The sequence below is a fragment of the Salmo salar genome, chromosome 04 (assembly GCF_965601325.2).
Source record: "Salmo salar chromosome 04, fSalSal1, whole genome shotgun sequence".
Taxonomy (NCBI): domain Eukaryota; kingdom Metazoa; phylum Chordata; class Actinopteri; order Salmoniformes; family Salmonidae; genus Salmo; species Salmo salar.
The window spans coordinates 52,436,447-52,450,033 of NC_138294.1; the positions used below are offsets into that span (position 1 = coordinate 52,436,447).

Consider the following 13,587-nt stretch of genomic DNA (forward strand, 5'->3'; position numbering starts at 1 on the left):
TACACTTCCAGGACGTATCGCTCGTTCACACTGTGTATGTTACCAGCCTCGAAACTGTAACCCTGCTACTTGGAGCAAATTTGATGGATCGGTTACTCCCATTGATGGATTGGAAAACCAACCAGGTATGGTCACAGGCCACAGTGCCTTCTCCACTGACCACACCGTCTCCCCCTAACGCTAGCTGCAACGCAGTCCTTCACGAGGGGTATCTGTCGAAAGCACCCCTTGAGAAAAAGACGTTTAGAAACCTCTTGGTACAAAATCCGATCCACGGAGATTGTACGATATCTCGACACAGTCCATCAGCCAACCTGATTGACCATTCTTTTCATGATTTCGAGCCAGCTGTCTCTGTGAATAAGCAACTTCCCTCCTCCTTGCAGTCATGTAATACGGTAGTTGAGATGAACTTTTCTTTCCCTTTGGACACTTCCGCAAGCACTGCGGCCGTCCCAGCAAGAAAAACATTGATGCGCAGAGTATACTCTGCTTCCGATGATACACCTTCCGCTTTGTTGGGGACTGTCACCCCTTACAATGACACTAATGGCGTCAGTCCAGCAACTGACCTGATGACTCCCACTTGTGAAACACTTTGCGATATCACAGACCGATATCCTCGTCTCAGTTCACAAGTAATGAAGAGGTTGCCACACGCGGACGCGGTGGTGACTGACATGCCTCGACAGCCACTGAGCGTTTTGAAGCACAAACACCAGGAGATTTGGTTGAAAGGTTACAGCCACTCTCATAAAAACGCGGCCGCTGACAACTCGTACATAGGGTCCGACCTTTTCATTTGCGCATCGGACACCAACACCACCCGCTGGTGGGGGGTCCCGAGGCACAAAGGGGGGGAATAGTAGCCCAGACCCATGATGAGCCTCATCGAGGCCGAGACTACGGACAACACCGTACGAGGCCGCCAGAGCATAAATCAAATTTACATTTTACATTTTAGTCATTTAGCAGACGCTCTTATCCAGAGCGACTTACAGTAGTGAATGCATACATTTCAAATTTTTTTTTATTTATTTTTTTTATTTTTTTTATTTTTTTTCTGTGCTGGCCCCCCGTGGGAATCGAACCCACAACCCTGGTGTTGCAAACACCATGCTCTACCAACTGAGCTACAGGGAAGGCTAGTTGTAAACTCTCCTATGAGAACAGTGAGGAGCAGACAGGCCCCTAGACGGGGATTATCTTAGAAGACATCTAAGATAGTACTGAGGTGTACCACACTGGTCGTAAAGGAAGTCCAGTGGACTTGTCCACCTCCAAAACTAATGGCATCAATAATCATTCTTTGCCATGCGTAGGTTCAACTACAATACAACTAGTAAAATGCTCCAATCATGTGTTCCGGTAGATAATATTTCAGAATAAATCGGTAGAATAACTGGTCCCCTTGAGTACCAGTACCAATACCAGCTACAATCAGTAAGAAGGTTAGAGACTTAACCAATCAAATTACCATTGACAACAGCGACATAGGAGTCACTCAGAGTGCAACACGTGGAGGGGAATCTCCAGTGCACTCTTCCAATGGTTAACACACATGTCACTAATAAATAGGACCCTCCATTCAGGAGTAAAATTATTAGAAGTCATGAACCATGATCACACCACGTATGACTGGTCCAATACTTAAAGAGTACTTCCGTCGTGAGGTTAGCTCCTCCGTGGATAACATATCTATGAAATAGACTTCATACCTATCGCCACTACAATAGTGGAAGACAGTGACTTGTAGAAAACTACTACAGACTCCCTTGACACCAATTCTGACTGACCTCCAGGCATTGACCTGAAAATTACCTGACTACGTCAGACTCATTCTGAACAAGTTGTAATCTGCCCGGATACTTGGTTTTCTTCCCTTGACATGAGCGCTTGTGTAAGCATAAACGCACATGCACAACGGAACATCCAATTAGGATTTATGCTAGGACCACTTAAGGGCCCAAGCAATATACCAGCCTTAGTAAAGTTGAACGTTTACTTCTAGGCCTTTGACTCTACAGCACTCACCAGTTTTCTTCCCAGAAGTCCGTAGGTCATACCTGTAGACTGCCCAAAACTAGTGCATTACAGCTGTAGACTTATCATATAGTTATCAACTTAGGATAGCGCCTAAGCAACACACCAAGTAGGAAAACCCTAGATATGGCATTAGAGACAATGCCATGATAATCATTTTGCCAGAACATTGGACGTATATAGAATACAGTCCAATTAGATGATTTTTTTGTGTGAACTATATTTTGTATATTTTTGTTTTGTTTATGCTTTCATTCCTTTTCGGTTCAGTTCCTTTGACACTTAGGAAGTGATAGAGCCATAAACAAAGTCCCCATACAACCATCACTTAGTGCCACAACGCCGCTCATTGGGGAATGAATGTAATTATATATATTTCATGAGTGTGTGTGCGTTGTTAACATCTGCCTAAGTTACTGCCCAGATCTTCCAGTCTGGACGACGGGTCCGGAACGGCGACCCCAAATCCGGACACCCACAGCCTATCCTTGTGGCGGCATGCCCGCTGTCAGAGAGACTACCAAGGTAAGCCACCAGAGGGGGGGACCGCAACGGCGATCACCAACCAGGACATCCCCTGGCCCTTCCTGGGGTACTTTACAGCTTCCAGGGAACCTACCAAGGTACACCAATTGAGGAGACCGCAACGGCGATCACCAACCGGACATCAACTGCCCATCCTTGTGGTGGACGGCTCCGCTTTCAGAGAGCCTACCAAGTTCAACCACCAGAGAGGACTGCAACGATGATCTACCAATGGGACATCACGTGGTCATGATTTTATGTTGATTTGTAACTTGCCGGATAAACAACATCCAAACCACCAGGGGGGGTATGTCATGACGTTGGCCTCTTTTGGTACAGGGAGGACAGTTGACCCCTCCCTTTTGCACCCAATCGACCCTGTGTGTAAAGGGTCGTAAAAACTCTAAAATTCCAGGAGAGTCTCTGGCCACATGGCCCATAGAGAGACACAGGAAATTCTTCCAACTCATAGAATTGGAGAGCCAAGCGACATTTTGTGTTCTGGAGAAGGTATGGAAGATTGGTGAAGAATCCAGCTACGAACTGATCCGCTGGGTACAATTTAGTGATACTCAGAAGAGACAATATAGCCATATTACCATAAAACTGTTTATATAATAGACTCAGTTTAAGACTTGCATCATATGTATGGAATATGTATTAATAAGGATAAAGCTTTTGTAAGACATTGAGATGCTATGTACTGATGTAATGTGATAGAATTGTATTTCTGTAACCAAATCTAACTCAGTCATAGGCACGCCCCCAGGGACCCATACAGGACCAGGCGTCATTTGACAAGCCTGTTCTATGGGCACTATAAAACACCCCCCGATTTACATTTCCCCAGACCAGGCCTACACTCCGTTGGCTAATAGGTTTTACCTTCCAATTCCTCTACTGAAAGTGAACCATACCACGTGGTTAACTTTTAGACTATTGATACTGACAGAATAAGAACAAGTCTTTGATATTAATTATTAGTCTGCAGCTAAGTAAATTATATCATTGAACGCGAAGACCAACGAAACCACCATTCTATGACGACATTAATGAATGTCGCTCTGAAAGATCCATTCTAACCGAGAGAGAGAGAGAGAGAGAACGCGGACAAAACTCCCCAACAGAACTACTCTCCAACAAGAATCAGAACGACACACTGAGCGTAAATATATATTGATTGCAATTGTTCCCGAATGAGTGAGCCTTCAATTGTCAATTGTTAATATTAATGAACCCTGTGTAACTTCTCAGCCGACCTTTTATGATCCATTGTTCAACAGGCCGACCTGCCTGTTTAGCCAGTAGGGCACATTCCGATACCAAACCTTTGTGACGATAATTACTGTTTGTATGTTTTTCTGTTAATTACTTAGTGTAGTAAATAAATGATTTTAAGACAATTGATGTATGGATGATTTTAGTAAAGACTGGGTTCGTGCAGATACAACAATTTACGACGTTTTGGAATGAGACTGGACTAGAGGTAAATACACCATTTAAACTAGAAGATAATCGACCTATACTATAATAGAATAGAATATTATAGTACAGGAAAGTTATATTAGGAAAATTATAGCTTTGTAATCTGAATATTCTCCTTGGTGCCCCGATCTCCTAGTTAATTACAATTAAACGATTAATCAGTTTAATCGCGTGATAATAATTACAGGGAGCTAATTGATAAACATATCTTCCGTTTAATGGTACCCCCAAAGACACGACAACTGTGAACCACGGTCTTGCACTTCACTCAATTGGACCATGTGGATTAATCAACCACCCACCTTTGACTATCATTAAACCTTAGTTCTAAGCAGGTCTCACTTCCTGAATCCTAGCTTGTGTTTGGGCATAGACACACAGGCTAACAGGTTTCCCTCAAACTAGGTATACATTACACAGAAGTTTAAATCCCTGATCAGATCTGGGCAGTGTACACAAAGCATCTCAGAAAAGGTCTTAGGAATCCTGTTAAAACCTGTTTGAAGACAACAACAAAAAACTCCCAGCTCAGAGTAGGCTTTAGGATGATGTTAAGACACTGCCCAGACAGGAGTAAAATCAAGTCATTAAAGTTTCTCAGCTGATAATCACAACAGTTTGAGGTACAGCAAAGGAAAGATAGTGATGACGCTCATTGACATTGTTGCAAATTGGGGAATAAACAATGGCGATGAGGCATCGCCAGCTGTGAACCTATATCACGGGTCGCTTCAGACAACCATGATGAATGTGACTGTACATCAAATGTTGCAATGATAAAACATTTGATATCATTTTTTTCTGACAAGATCAGTTTGCCTACACTTAATTATTGCCTAATATGTTTGCATGCATAACCTTTTTTTAACCAATTCTGATGGTTATCATTATATAAACGCACTCGTCACTATGTTAAATAACTCTAAATCGCTTTGGCACAGTAGGCATCAAGTCACTTGCCGATAATGCTGCATATATTTGAAAGGTTTATAATTTTCATCAAACACAATCAAAGTTAACATAGGCCCTAGATGCCTTCAATTGCCCAACTTATAGGCATGCCCAATTTAGACATCTTTTTTTAACAATGTGATACTGCGCTCCAGATGGATAACTTGAAATACCATGATGTAGGTAATTCAATAATCGAAAAACATGTTTATTTATTATCCTAGTGGTTATACACTGAGTGTACAAAACATTAGGAACACCTTCCTAATATTTGCCCTCAGAATAGCCTCAATTCGTTGGGCATGGACTCTACTAGGTGTCGAAAGCGTTCCACAAGGTTGCTGGTCCATGTTGACTCCAGTTGTGTCAAGTTGGCTGGATGTCCTTTGGGTGGTGGACCATTCTTGATACACATGAGAAACTGTTGAGCATGAAAAACCAATTATGAAAAAACAAGTTCCTAATGTGTTGTACGCTCAGTGTATTTCATCACGTAAATGTCAGATGCTTTGTGATGGTTGCAGATTCAACTGAGCTGTTTCACTTCAGGACAACAGTACTGGTGGCTCACCAATCCTAAAAGTGAAGGCAGCCCTTCCGTGGACTGTCCCTGGTGATAACAACACTCATAACAACACTCCTACCCTCAGTCTCATGAACCATTATAAACCACTTACATGTTGGCCTATGCATGTGTTCTCAATGGAGACAGAATGGAGAGTTAATATGAAACATGGAGAATACATTTTCCTCTTCATGGCTCTATTTCCTTTTTAGCAAGGGGGCACAAGGGGGCACAGACTGGAGTGGGCGTCCTCTCTCTCAGAAACACCCCTCGTCTCCACATGAAGAAGGTATCTCATTCAATTATGTACATTTGGAAAATTGGCCTGGAGTAAAGGCATCAGTACATCTCTGCGGCTCTTTTCATCATCAGTGTCCCTGGTGAAAGATATCAAGAAGGATCTTTCATGCCCCGGAGGCCTCCTCCTCCTCTCGCAAGGCCCAGCATCACACTCACAATCACACAGATGACATCTCAGACTGTTTTCCCCTTATAAAAGAATTTCACAGAGCCTTTAAAATATGAAGATATTATTAGAGAGTCTCCAGCTAGTTGCCGGGAATTAAGTGCATTAGAAATCTGCTTCCATCTTGAGGAAATGGATGGGTTCATCTGGGCCCGTATCCACCAAGCGTCATAGCAGAAAATTGGTCATAGGTGCTGAAAAAAGCTATGCATGAAGCCTCTTTAGTCATAAGAGTCACACCAAGTCGACAGATATTTAGGACACCTCATGAGCTGTCCTTACCAGTTAAGCGTTACCTGCCGGGGTCTTGATAATAGAAAAATGCAGCGAGTCAGTGATTCCTTCGCCACATGCAACTGCTTTGGAGTTGTTAAAATAATGTTTTGATATTTCTGTATGATGAATCCATAAATAATCTAGACCTACATGCAACCGTATCTCTTGCCTTTATGACAATGATTTCACATGAGGCCTACTTCACATGATATGCCTAAATACTTACACTGAGTGGATAAAACATTAGGAACACCTGCTCTTTCCATGACATAGACTGACCAGGTGAATCCAGGTGAAAGCTATGATCCCTTATTAATGTCACTTGTTAAATCCACTTCAATCAGTGTAGATGAAGGGGAGGAGACAGGTTAAAGAAGTTTTAAGTTTAAGCCTTGAGACAATTGAGACATGGATTCTGTATGTGTGAATAGTCAAGACAAAATATTTAAGTGCCTTTAACCTCTTCGCTATAGGGGGCAGTATTTTCACGGCCGGATGAAAAACGTACCCAAATGAAACTGCCTACTACTCGGGCCCAGAGTCAAATATTTGCATATTATTAGTAGTTTTGGATGGAAAACACTCTGAAGTTTCTAAAACTGTTTGAATGATGTCTGTGAGTATAACAGAACTCATATGGCAGGCAAAAACCTGAGAGGTATCCAACCAGGAAGTGGGAACTCTGAGGGTTGTAGTCTTTTCAAATGATTTTCTATCCAAACTACAGTGTCTGTGGGGTCATTTTGCACTTCCTAAGGCTTCCACTAGATGTCAACAGTCATTAGAACCTTGTTTGAGGCTTCTGCTATGCAATTTGATTGAATAACACCTGGTCTGGCTGGGGTCACTTACTTACCTCATGCGCGGTCACGCAGGCCTAGCCATTTTCTTTTTCTTCTGTAATGAATACGCTATTGTCCGGTTGGAATATTATCAAAGTTTTACGTTAACCTGTTAGGGCTAGGGGGCAGTATTGACACGGCTGGATAAAAAACGTACCCGATTTAATCTGGTTACCACTCCTACCCAGTAACTAGAATATGCATATACTTATTACATATGGATAGAAAACACACTAAAGTTTCTAAAACTGTTTGAATGGTGTCTGTGAGTATAACAGAACTCAAATGGCAGGTCAAAACCTGAGAGATTCCTTTACAGGAAGTGGCCTGTCTGACCATTTCTGGAACTTCTTTGCCATCTCTATCTTTTACTAAGGGTCTCTGCTCTAACGTGACACTTCCTACGTCATCCATAGGCGCTCAGAGCCCGGGAAAAACCTGAATGTCGTCATCCCAGCCCCAGGCTGAAACACATTATCGCCTTTCTCAAGTGGCCGATCAAGGGACTCTGGGCTTAGGCGCGTGACCTGACCGCCCCCGTCTTTGTGATTTTTTCCTCTGTTTGCCGAAAAGGAGATTCCCGGTCGGAATATTATCGCTTTTCTACGAGAAAAATGGCATAAAAATTGATTTTAAACAGCGGTTGACATGCTTCGAAGTACGGTAATGGAATATTTAGAATTTTTTTGTCACGAATTGCGCCATGCGCGCGACCCTTCTTTGCCATTTCGGATAGTGTCTGGAACGCACGAACAAAACGCCGCTATTCGGATATAACGATGGATTATTTTGGACCAAACCAACATTTGTTATTGAAGTAGCAGTCCTGGGAGTGCATTCTGACGAAGACAACAAAAGGTAATCAAACTTTTATAATAGTAAATATGATTATGGTGAGTGCTAAACTTGCCGGGTGTCTAAATAGCTAGCCCGTGATGCCTGGGCTATGTACTTAGAATATTGCAAAATGTGCTTTCACCAAAAAGCTATTTTAAAATCGGACATATCGAGTGCATAGAGGAGGTCTGTATCTATAATTCTTAAAATAATTGTTATGCTTTTTGTGAACGTTTATCGTGAGTAATTTAGTAAAATGTTAGCGAATTCCCCGGAAGTTTGCGGGGGGTATGCTAGTTCTGAACGTCACATGCTAATGTAAAAAGCTGGTTTTTGATATAAATATGAACTTGATTGAACAAAACATGCATGTATTGTATAACATAATGTCCTAGGGTTGTCATCTGATGAAGATCATCAAAGGTTAGTGTTGCATTTAGCTGTCTTCTGGGTTTTTGTGACATTATATGCTAGCTTGAAAAATGGGTGTCTGATTATTTCTGGCTTGGTACTCTGCTGACATAATCTAATGTTTTGCTTTCGTTGTAAAGACTTTTTGAAATCGGACAGTGTGGTTAGATTAACGAGAGTCTTGTCTTTAAATAGCTGTAAAATAGTCATATGTTTGAGAAATTGAAGTAATAGGATTTTTAAGGTTTTGAAAATCGCGCCACAGGCTTCAAGTGGCTGTTACGCAGGTGGGACGAATTCGTCCCGCCTAGCCCATAGAGGTTAAAAACTCACTAAAGATTGATTGTGAACATGGTTTGGCATGTTTCTACAAACGCTGAGGGAACTTTATAACTTTTCGTCGACGCGCATCATGCATTTTGGAATGGTGATCTGGACGCGCCAACAAAACTGATTTATTTGGACATCAATTAAGGACTTTATCGAACAAATGAACATTTCTTGTGGAAGTGGGAGTCCTTCCGAGTGCATTCCGCCGAAGATCAGCAAAAGTAAGAAAATATTTTTAACATATTTTAGAGTTTTGTCGACGCTGTGGCTGGACGGCTAACTGTATAGCTTGCATGGATGGCGGAGCTCTATACTCAGAATATTGAACAATGTGCTTTCTCCGTAAAGTTATTTTGCAATCTGACACAGCGGTGGCATTAAGAGGTAGTATATCTATAATTCTTTAAATAATTGTTATATATTTTGTCAACGTTTATGATGAGTATTTCTGTAAATGAATGTGCACATTCACCGGAAGTTTTGGAGGCAAATCATTTTCTGAACATCACGCGCCAATGTAAAATGCTGTTTTTGGATATAAATATGAACTTGATCGAACAAAACATACATGTATTGTGTAACATGATGTCCTAGGAGTGTCATCTGATGAAGATCGTCAAAGGTTAGTGCTTCATTTTAGATGGATTTTGGGTTTTTGTGACACATCTCCTTGCTTGGAAAATGGCTGTGTGGTTATTTTTGTATATGTACTGTGCTAACATAATCTAATGTTTTGCTTTCGCTGTAAAGCCTTTTTGAAATCGGACAACATGGTTGGATTCAGGAGAAGTGTATCTTTAAAATGGTGTAAAATAGTTATATGTTTGAGAAATTGAAATTATTAGATTTTTGATGTTTTGAATTTCCATTGGCTGTTGGCTAGGGGTTCCGCTAGCAGAACCCCTAGAGGCAAGAAGTTAAACGAGGTATGTTAGTAGGTGCTAAGAACACCGGTTTAACCCTCCTGTTGTGTTCATTTCATGTTAATTAATTCTGTGTTCCTGGTCCAAAATTACCGCACCATTAGAGCTGATTATGAATCCATAATAAGTCATATATTATCACCTAATGTTGTGTTAGATCTTTTTATCAACATAAGTTTTGAACTTCTATTTGCTATTTATGGCCTATAGGCCTCATTGACCTGAGCTCATACAACTTGTTTTTGAGTTAAAAAAAGCATAATGTATGGATTATATTGAGTATAGCAAATACTCAGATGAAACATATTGTGCCATTTATCACAGACTACTTTGTGTCAAAGTTTAACAAGGACTCTCTCCTCCCCACCAGTGTCATGATCAAAGATATGATCAAGAGCCTCACATACAGTATATCGTTTGGTCATTGTGCTGCCACAGAATGAATTGTGAGCAAGGCCTCAAAAAAGCTTTTAACACCAGAGTTGCGAGAAAAGTTCTATATATTATTAAAACAATGTTGCGATTGTGAGAATGCCAACAGGTGTGGTTCCCGTGGGGGAAAGATTATATTGGGGAAAGGTTCCTGTGGGGGTTGCCATGGCAGCCAAGAAGGGGAGTGAGGTGTGTGTGTGTGTGTGTGTGTGTGTGTGTGTGTGTGTGTGTGTGTGTGTGGTGTGTGTGTGTGTGTGTGTGTGTGTGTGTGTGTGTGTGTGTGTGTGTGTGTGTGTGTGTGTGTGTGTGTGTGTGTGTGTGTCTGTGCGTGTGGGGTCTGTGAGAGGAAGTGTGTCCATCTGATGAATGGGCATGTGCCTGAACTCAATTTTATACACTAATTGTAGTCTCACCCATTCATTTCTAATGACCGGGAACACCACAGGTGTACAAAAGTTAAATAAAACACCCAAAATGTAATGAAAATCATCTAAATGTTTTTTGTGTGTTCAGATGCCCTGTGTGGACAAAGTCATGGAACCTTATGACAATCAGATTAAATGAACTACATTTTTTCAGAGAGAAAACTTGTAAATTCGGTCCAATTTGACCAGAACACAGCAGGAGGGTTAAGTGTATCAAGAACTGTAAAGCTGCTGTGTTTTTCATGCTCAACCGTTTCCCTTGTATATCAAGAATGGTCCACCACCCAAAGGACATCCAGCCAACTTGACTCAACAGTGGGAAGCATCGGAGTCAACTTGGGCTAGTGTCCCTGTGGAACGCTTTCGACACCTTGTATGCCCCGATGAACTGAGGCTGTTCTGAGGGCAAAAGGGGGAGGGTGTTCCTAATGTTTAGAGACAATGTGCTGAAATGAGAGTGCATATGGATTTACTTACCAGATCATCTCACTGTGTTCAGGCAACATGCCATGAGACTTTAACAATGACCCTTCTAATCGTGGCTGGGTTTAATGTAGGTTATCTCTGAGTCCACTGCATAGCTGAAAGGGTATTGGGACATGAGTGGGGGTGTATCATTGTCATTTGCTTAGGCAAACACTAAATTATACTGCATGCCTCCTTATCGTGCATAAACTGGAGATGACCTTGAGTGAACAATGGCCCTATCAGTCCTGGTAGTCAAAGGTCCTGAAGGATTTGTATAAAGTTACTTTTCATTTAAGGGAAAGTTTTCACCAAGAGAAACAAGCAAGGTGGCTTTCAATCCACATAATTGAAAGATAGACAAATACCAACAACATGCAATGTGGGCATGGAGATAAGTCGTGGTTTAGTCATGATCTGAAGCACAAAAGTCTAAATTGCTACTTTACAGTAAGTCCCTATGGTCAGCATACTTCTAGCTAAGTAATTGGTGGTCTGTGACTGGCTCTTTCAGCCAAAGGGGAAAAACATAATTACTCTGTCCATTGCAAGAGGCATTTTATTCTCCTACTTAGCCAATGCCACACATACTTTCATTCACAATGCTACACAATGCTACTTTCCCTTTACAAAAAGCATGTTCTCAAATATATATTTTGCTCAATGAGAGATTGTTTTGATTGTGTGTGTAATAAAGAAGGGAAGATTTCTCAGTGACCAATTTAGAGTATATTCAATTAATTGTTGTTCCGATTTAATCAAAATACAGTACTACAGCCATGGCCACTGAACCAGGAACTAGGAACACAACCCAAGATTAAAGTATTTACTGTGAACTACATCAGTATGCAACTATTGCTAACGAAATTCACTATGCATTAGAATTGGTTCATTTCCATGAGACAGAATTATATGAATGATATGAAATGCACAGTTTGTATTGCATCATGCAATGTATGATGAATACATTGTGAAATATATTTAACACTCAATCAATGAATTATGAGATAATCTTATTGCTAAGGTACTGTTGATGTGATACAGAATTATACATTTTGTCTGGAAATTTAAATGAATCTAAATGCATTTTGACCTATTTAATGTGGACTCCACATACATGAATTTAAGTAACTTATTATTATTTTTACAAGGGGAAATAGATGCACAATCCCTTCCTTCCCTGGAGAAAATAATGACTGATGCCTGCTTCCATAGATAAACATAGGATGCAGCCAAGACGGGACCAGTGAAAGAGATGCATCCAAAGTGAGGGCCCTCTGAATGCATGCTAGCAAATGGAACTCGGGGTTTGTCTTTTACCTACGCTTTCGCAAACAATTTTAGTAGGCCATTGTGTCTCAATAGATCATTATGAAATTACGGCTGACTAAACATTTCGCTATGCTGTGGTGTCTCTGCTGCTGGGTCTGTATTGATTGTGGTGGGACTGTTGATGTGACAGCCCAGAGATAACAAGTTCCACATGAATGAATAGAAACACAACAAGCAAACAGCCCTGGCTGAATTCAGATTTCCCCTTACCACTCCAAGAGAACATTTTCAGGAATAACTATAATGATTTTATTTTGAAACTACTCTAGTTACAAGGAAGACACTTGCTAAACATGAAGTGCAGTTTATTTTTTTTCTTCTATTTTTCCTTGAAGTCATGTGAAGCTCAAGGCTTTGTAATGGCATTAATAAGCTGCACTCATAAATGTTGACATGAGCCATTTGTTTCATGAGCAAGCTGAAGTGTTATATTAGTTTGAGATTCCAATAGATGCGTAGCTCATTAGCATTTGGGCAACTGAAAATAGCATAAAGGTGTAACACACTTCACCAGAGCCGCTGGCTCTAATGACAGCCATGATAATTAGGTTAAATGAAGGTAGGGAAGAGAGAGAGAGAGAGTGCCAGAGAGAGCGGATTGTGGTGCTAAAACAGTGTGTCCAGCAACACTAACCCAAGGCCTATTGGCAAACCTGGACCTAACAGCCCTCCTCTCATTTCCATTAACATTAACACACTGAGCAGGTTTCCATTAAAACCTTGAGATGTGGGAAAGTGTATGGATGTGAACCCCATAAAAGGGACAACAGACAGTATCCTGTTTTCACTGACCTGTACTTCAATCCCGTATCCCAGATAGACCGTCACCACATAGGTGCAATCCACTCCAGGGTCGGACGACAACGCTGCAGAATGCTGTTGTGGAATCTTGATGTGGCCCTCGGGGTCAGTGAAATTCACAGTGCAGGGACCTGGCACAGGAGAAATTAAAAGACAAGTGATCCCTCTTCCCAGACTACTGATCCATCCCTGACAGCCCCCCTGTGTCTCAGTGGCCCTCTAACCCCCTCATTAACTCCCCAGATTCCCTGCCTCTCAGCCGGGCCTTGGAGATCACGCCACCCCTCAGCCATCTAGACCCACTGGAGAGGACAGCCAGGCAGCACAAATCAGGTGGAGCCGGCCTCTGCAGATTGGTTTGCCGCATGATCAGCTTTGTGATCCTGGGTGCCAGATGAATAGGAGCTGTCAGCATGGAAGGATGAGAAACACTGACTGGCCCTGTCCAATGCTGTTCCTGCCACGCTGTACAAGACTC

At 41.6% G+C, this 13,587-nt stretch overlaps 1 protein-coding gene across 5 annotated transcripts in view; it reads right to left on the minus strand.

The window, feature by feature from the left end:
- The window catches only part of LOC106603277 (seizure protein 6), a 260,472-nt gene that overhangs the window by 119,526 nt on the left and 127,359 nt on the right, over window positions 1–13,587 (minus strand). For all 5 annotated transcript variants that reach the window (XM_014196718.3, XM_014196715.3, XM_014196719.3 and 2 more), the window contains exon 3: window positions 13,101–13,240. In XM_014196718.3, coding sequence (XP_014052193.2) covers window positions 13,101–13,240 — 140 coding nt within the window. The remainder of the gene's footprint in view (window positions 1–13,100; window positions 13,241–13,587) is intronic.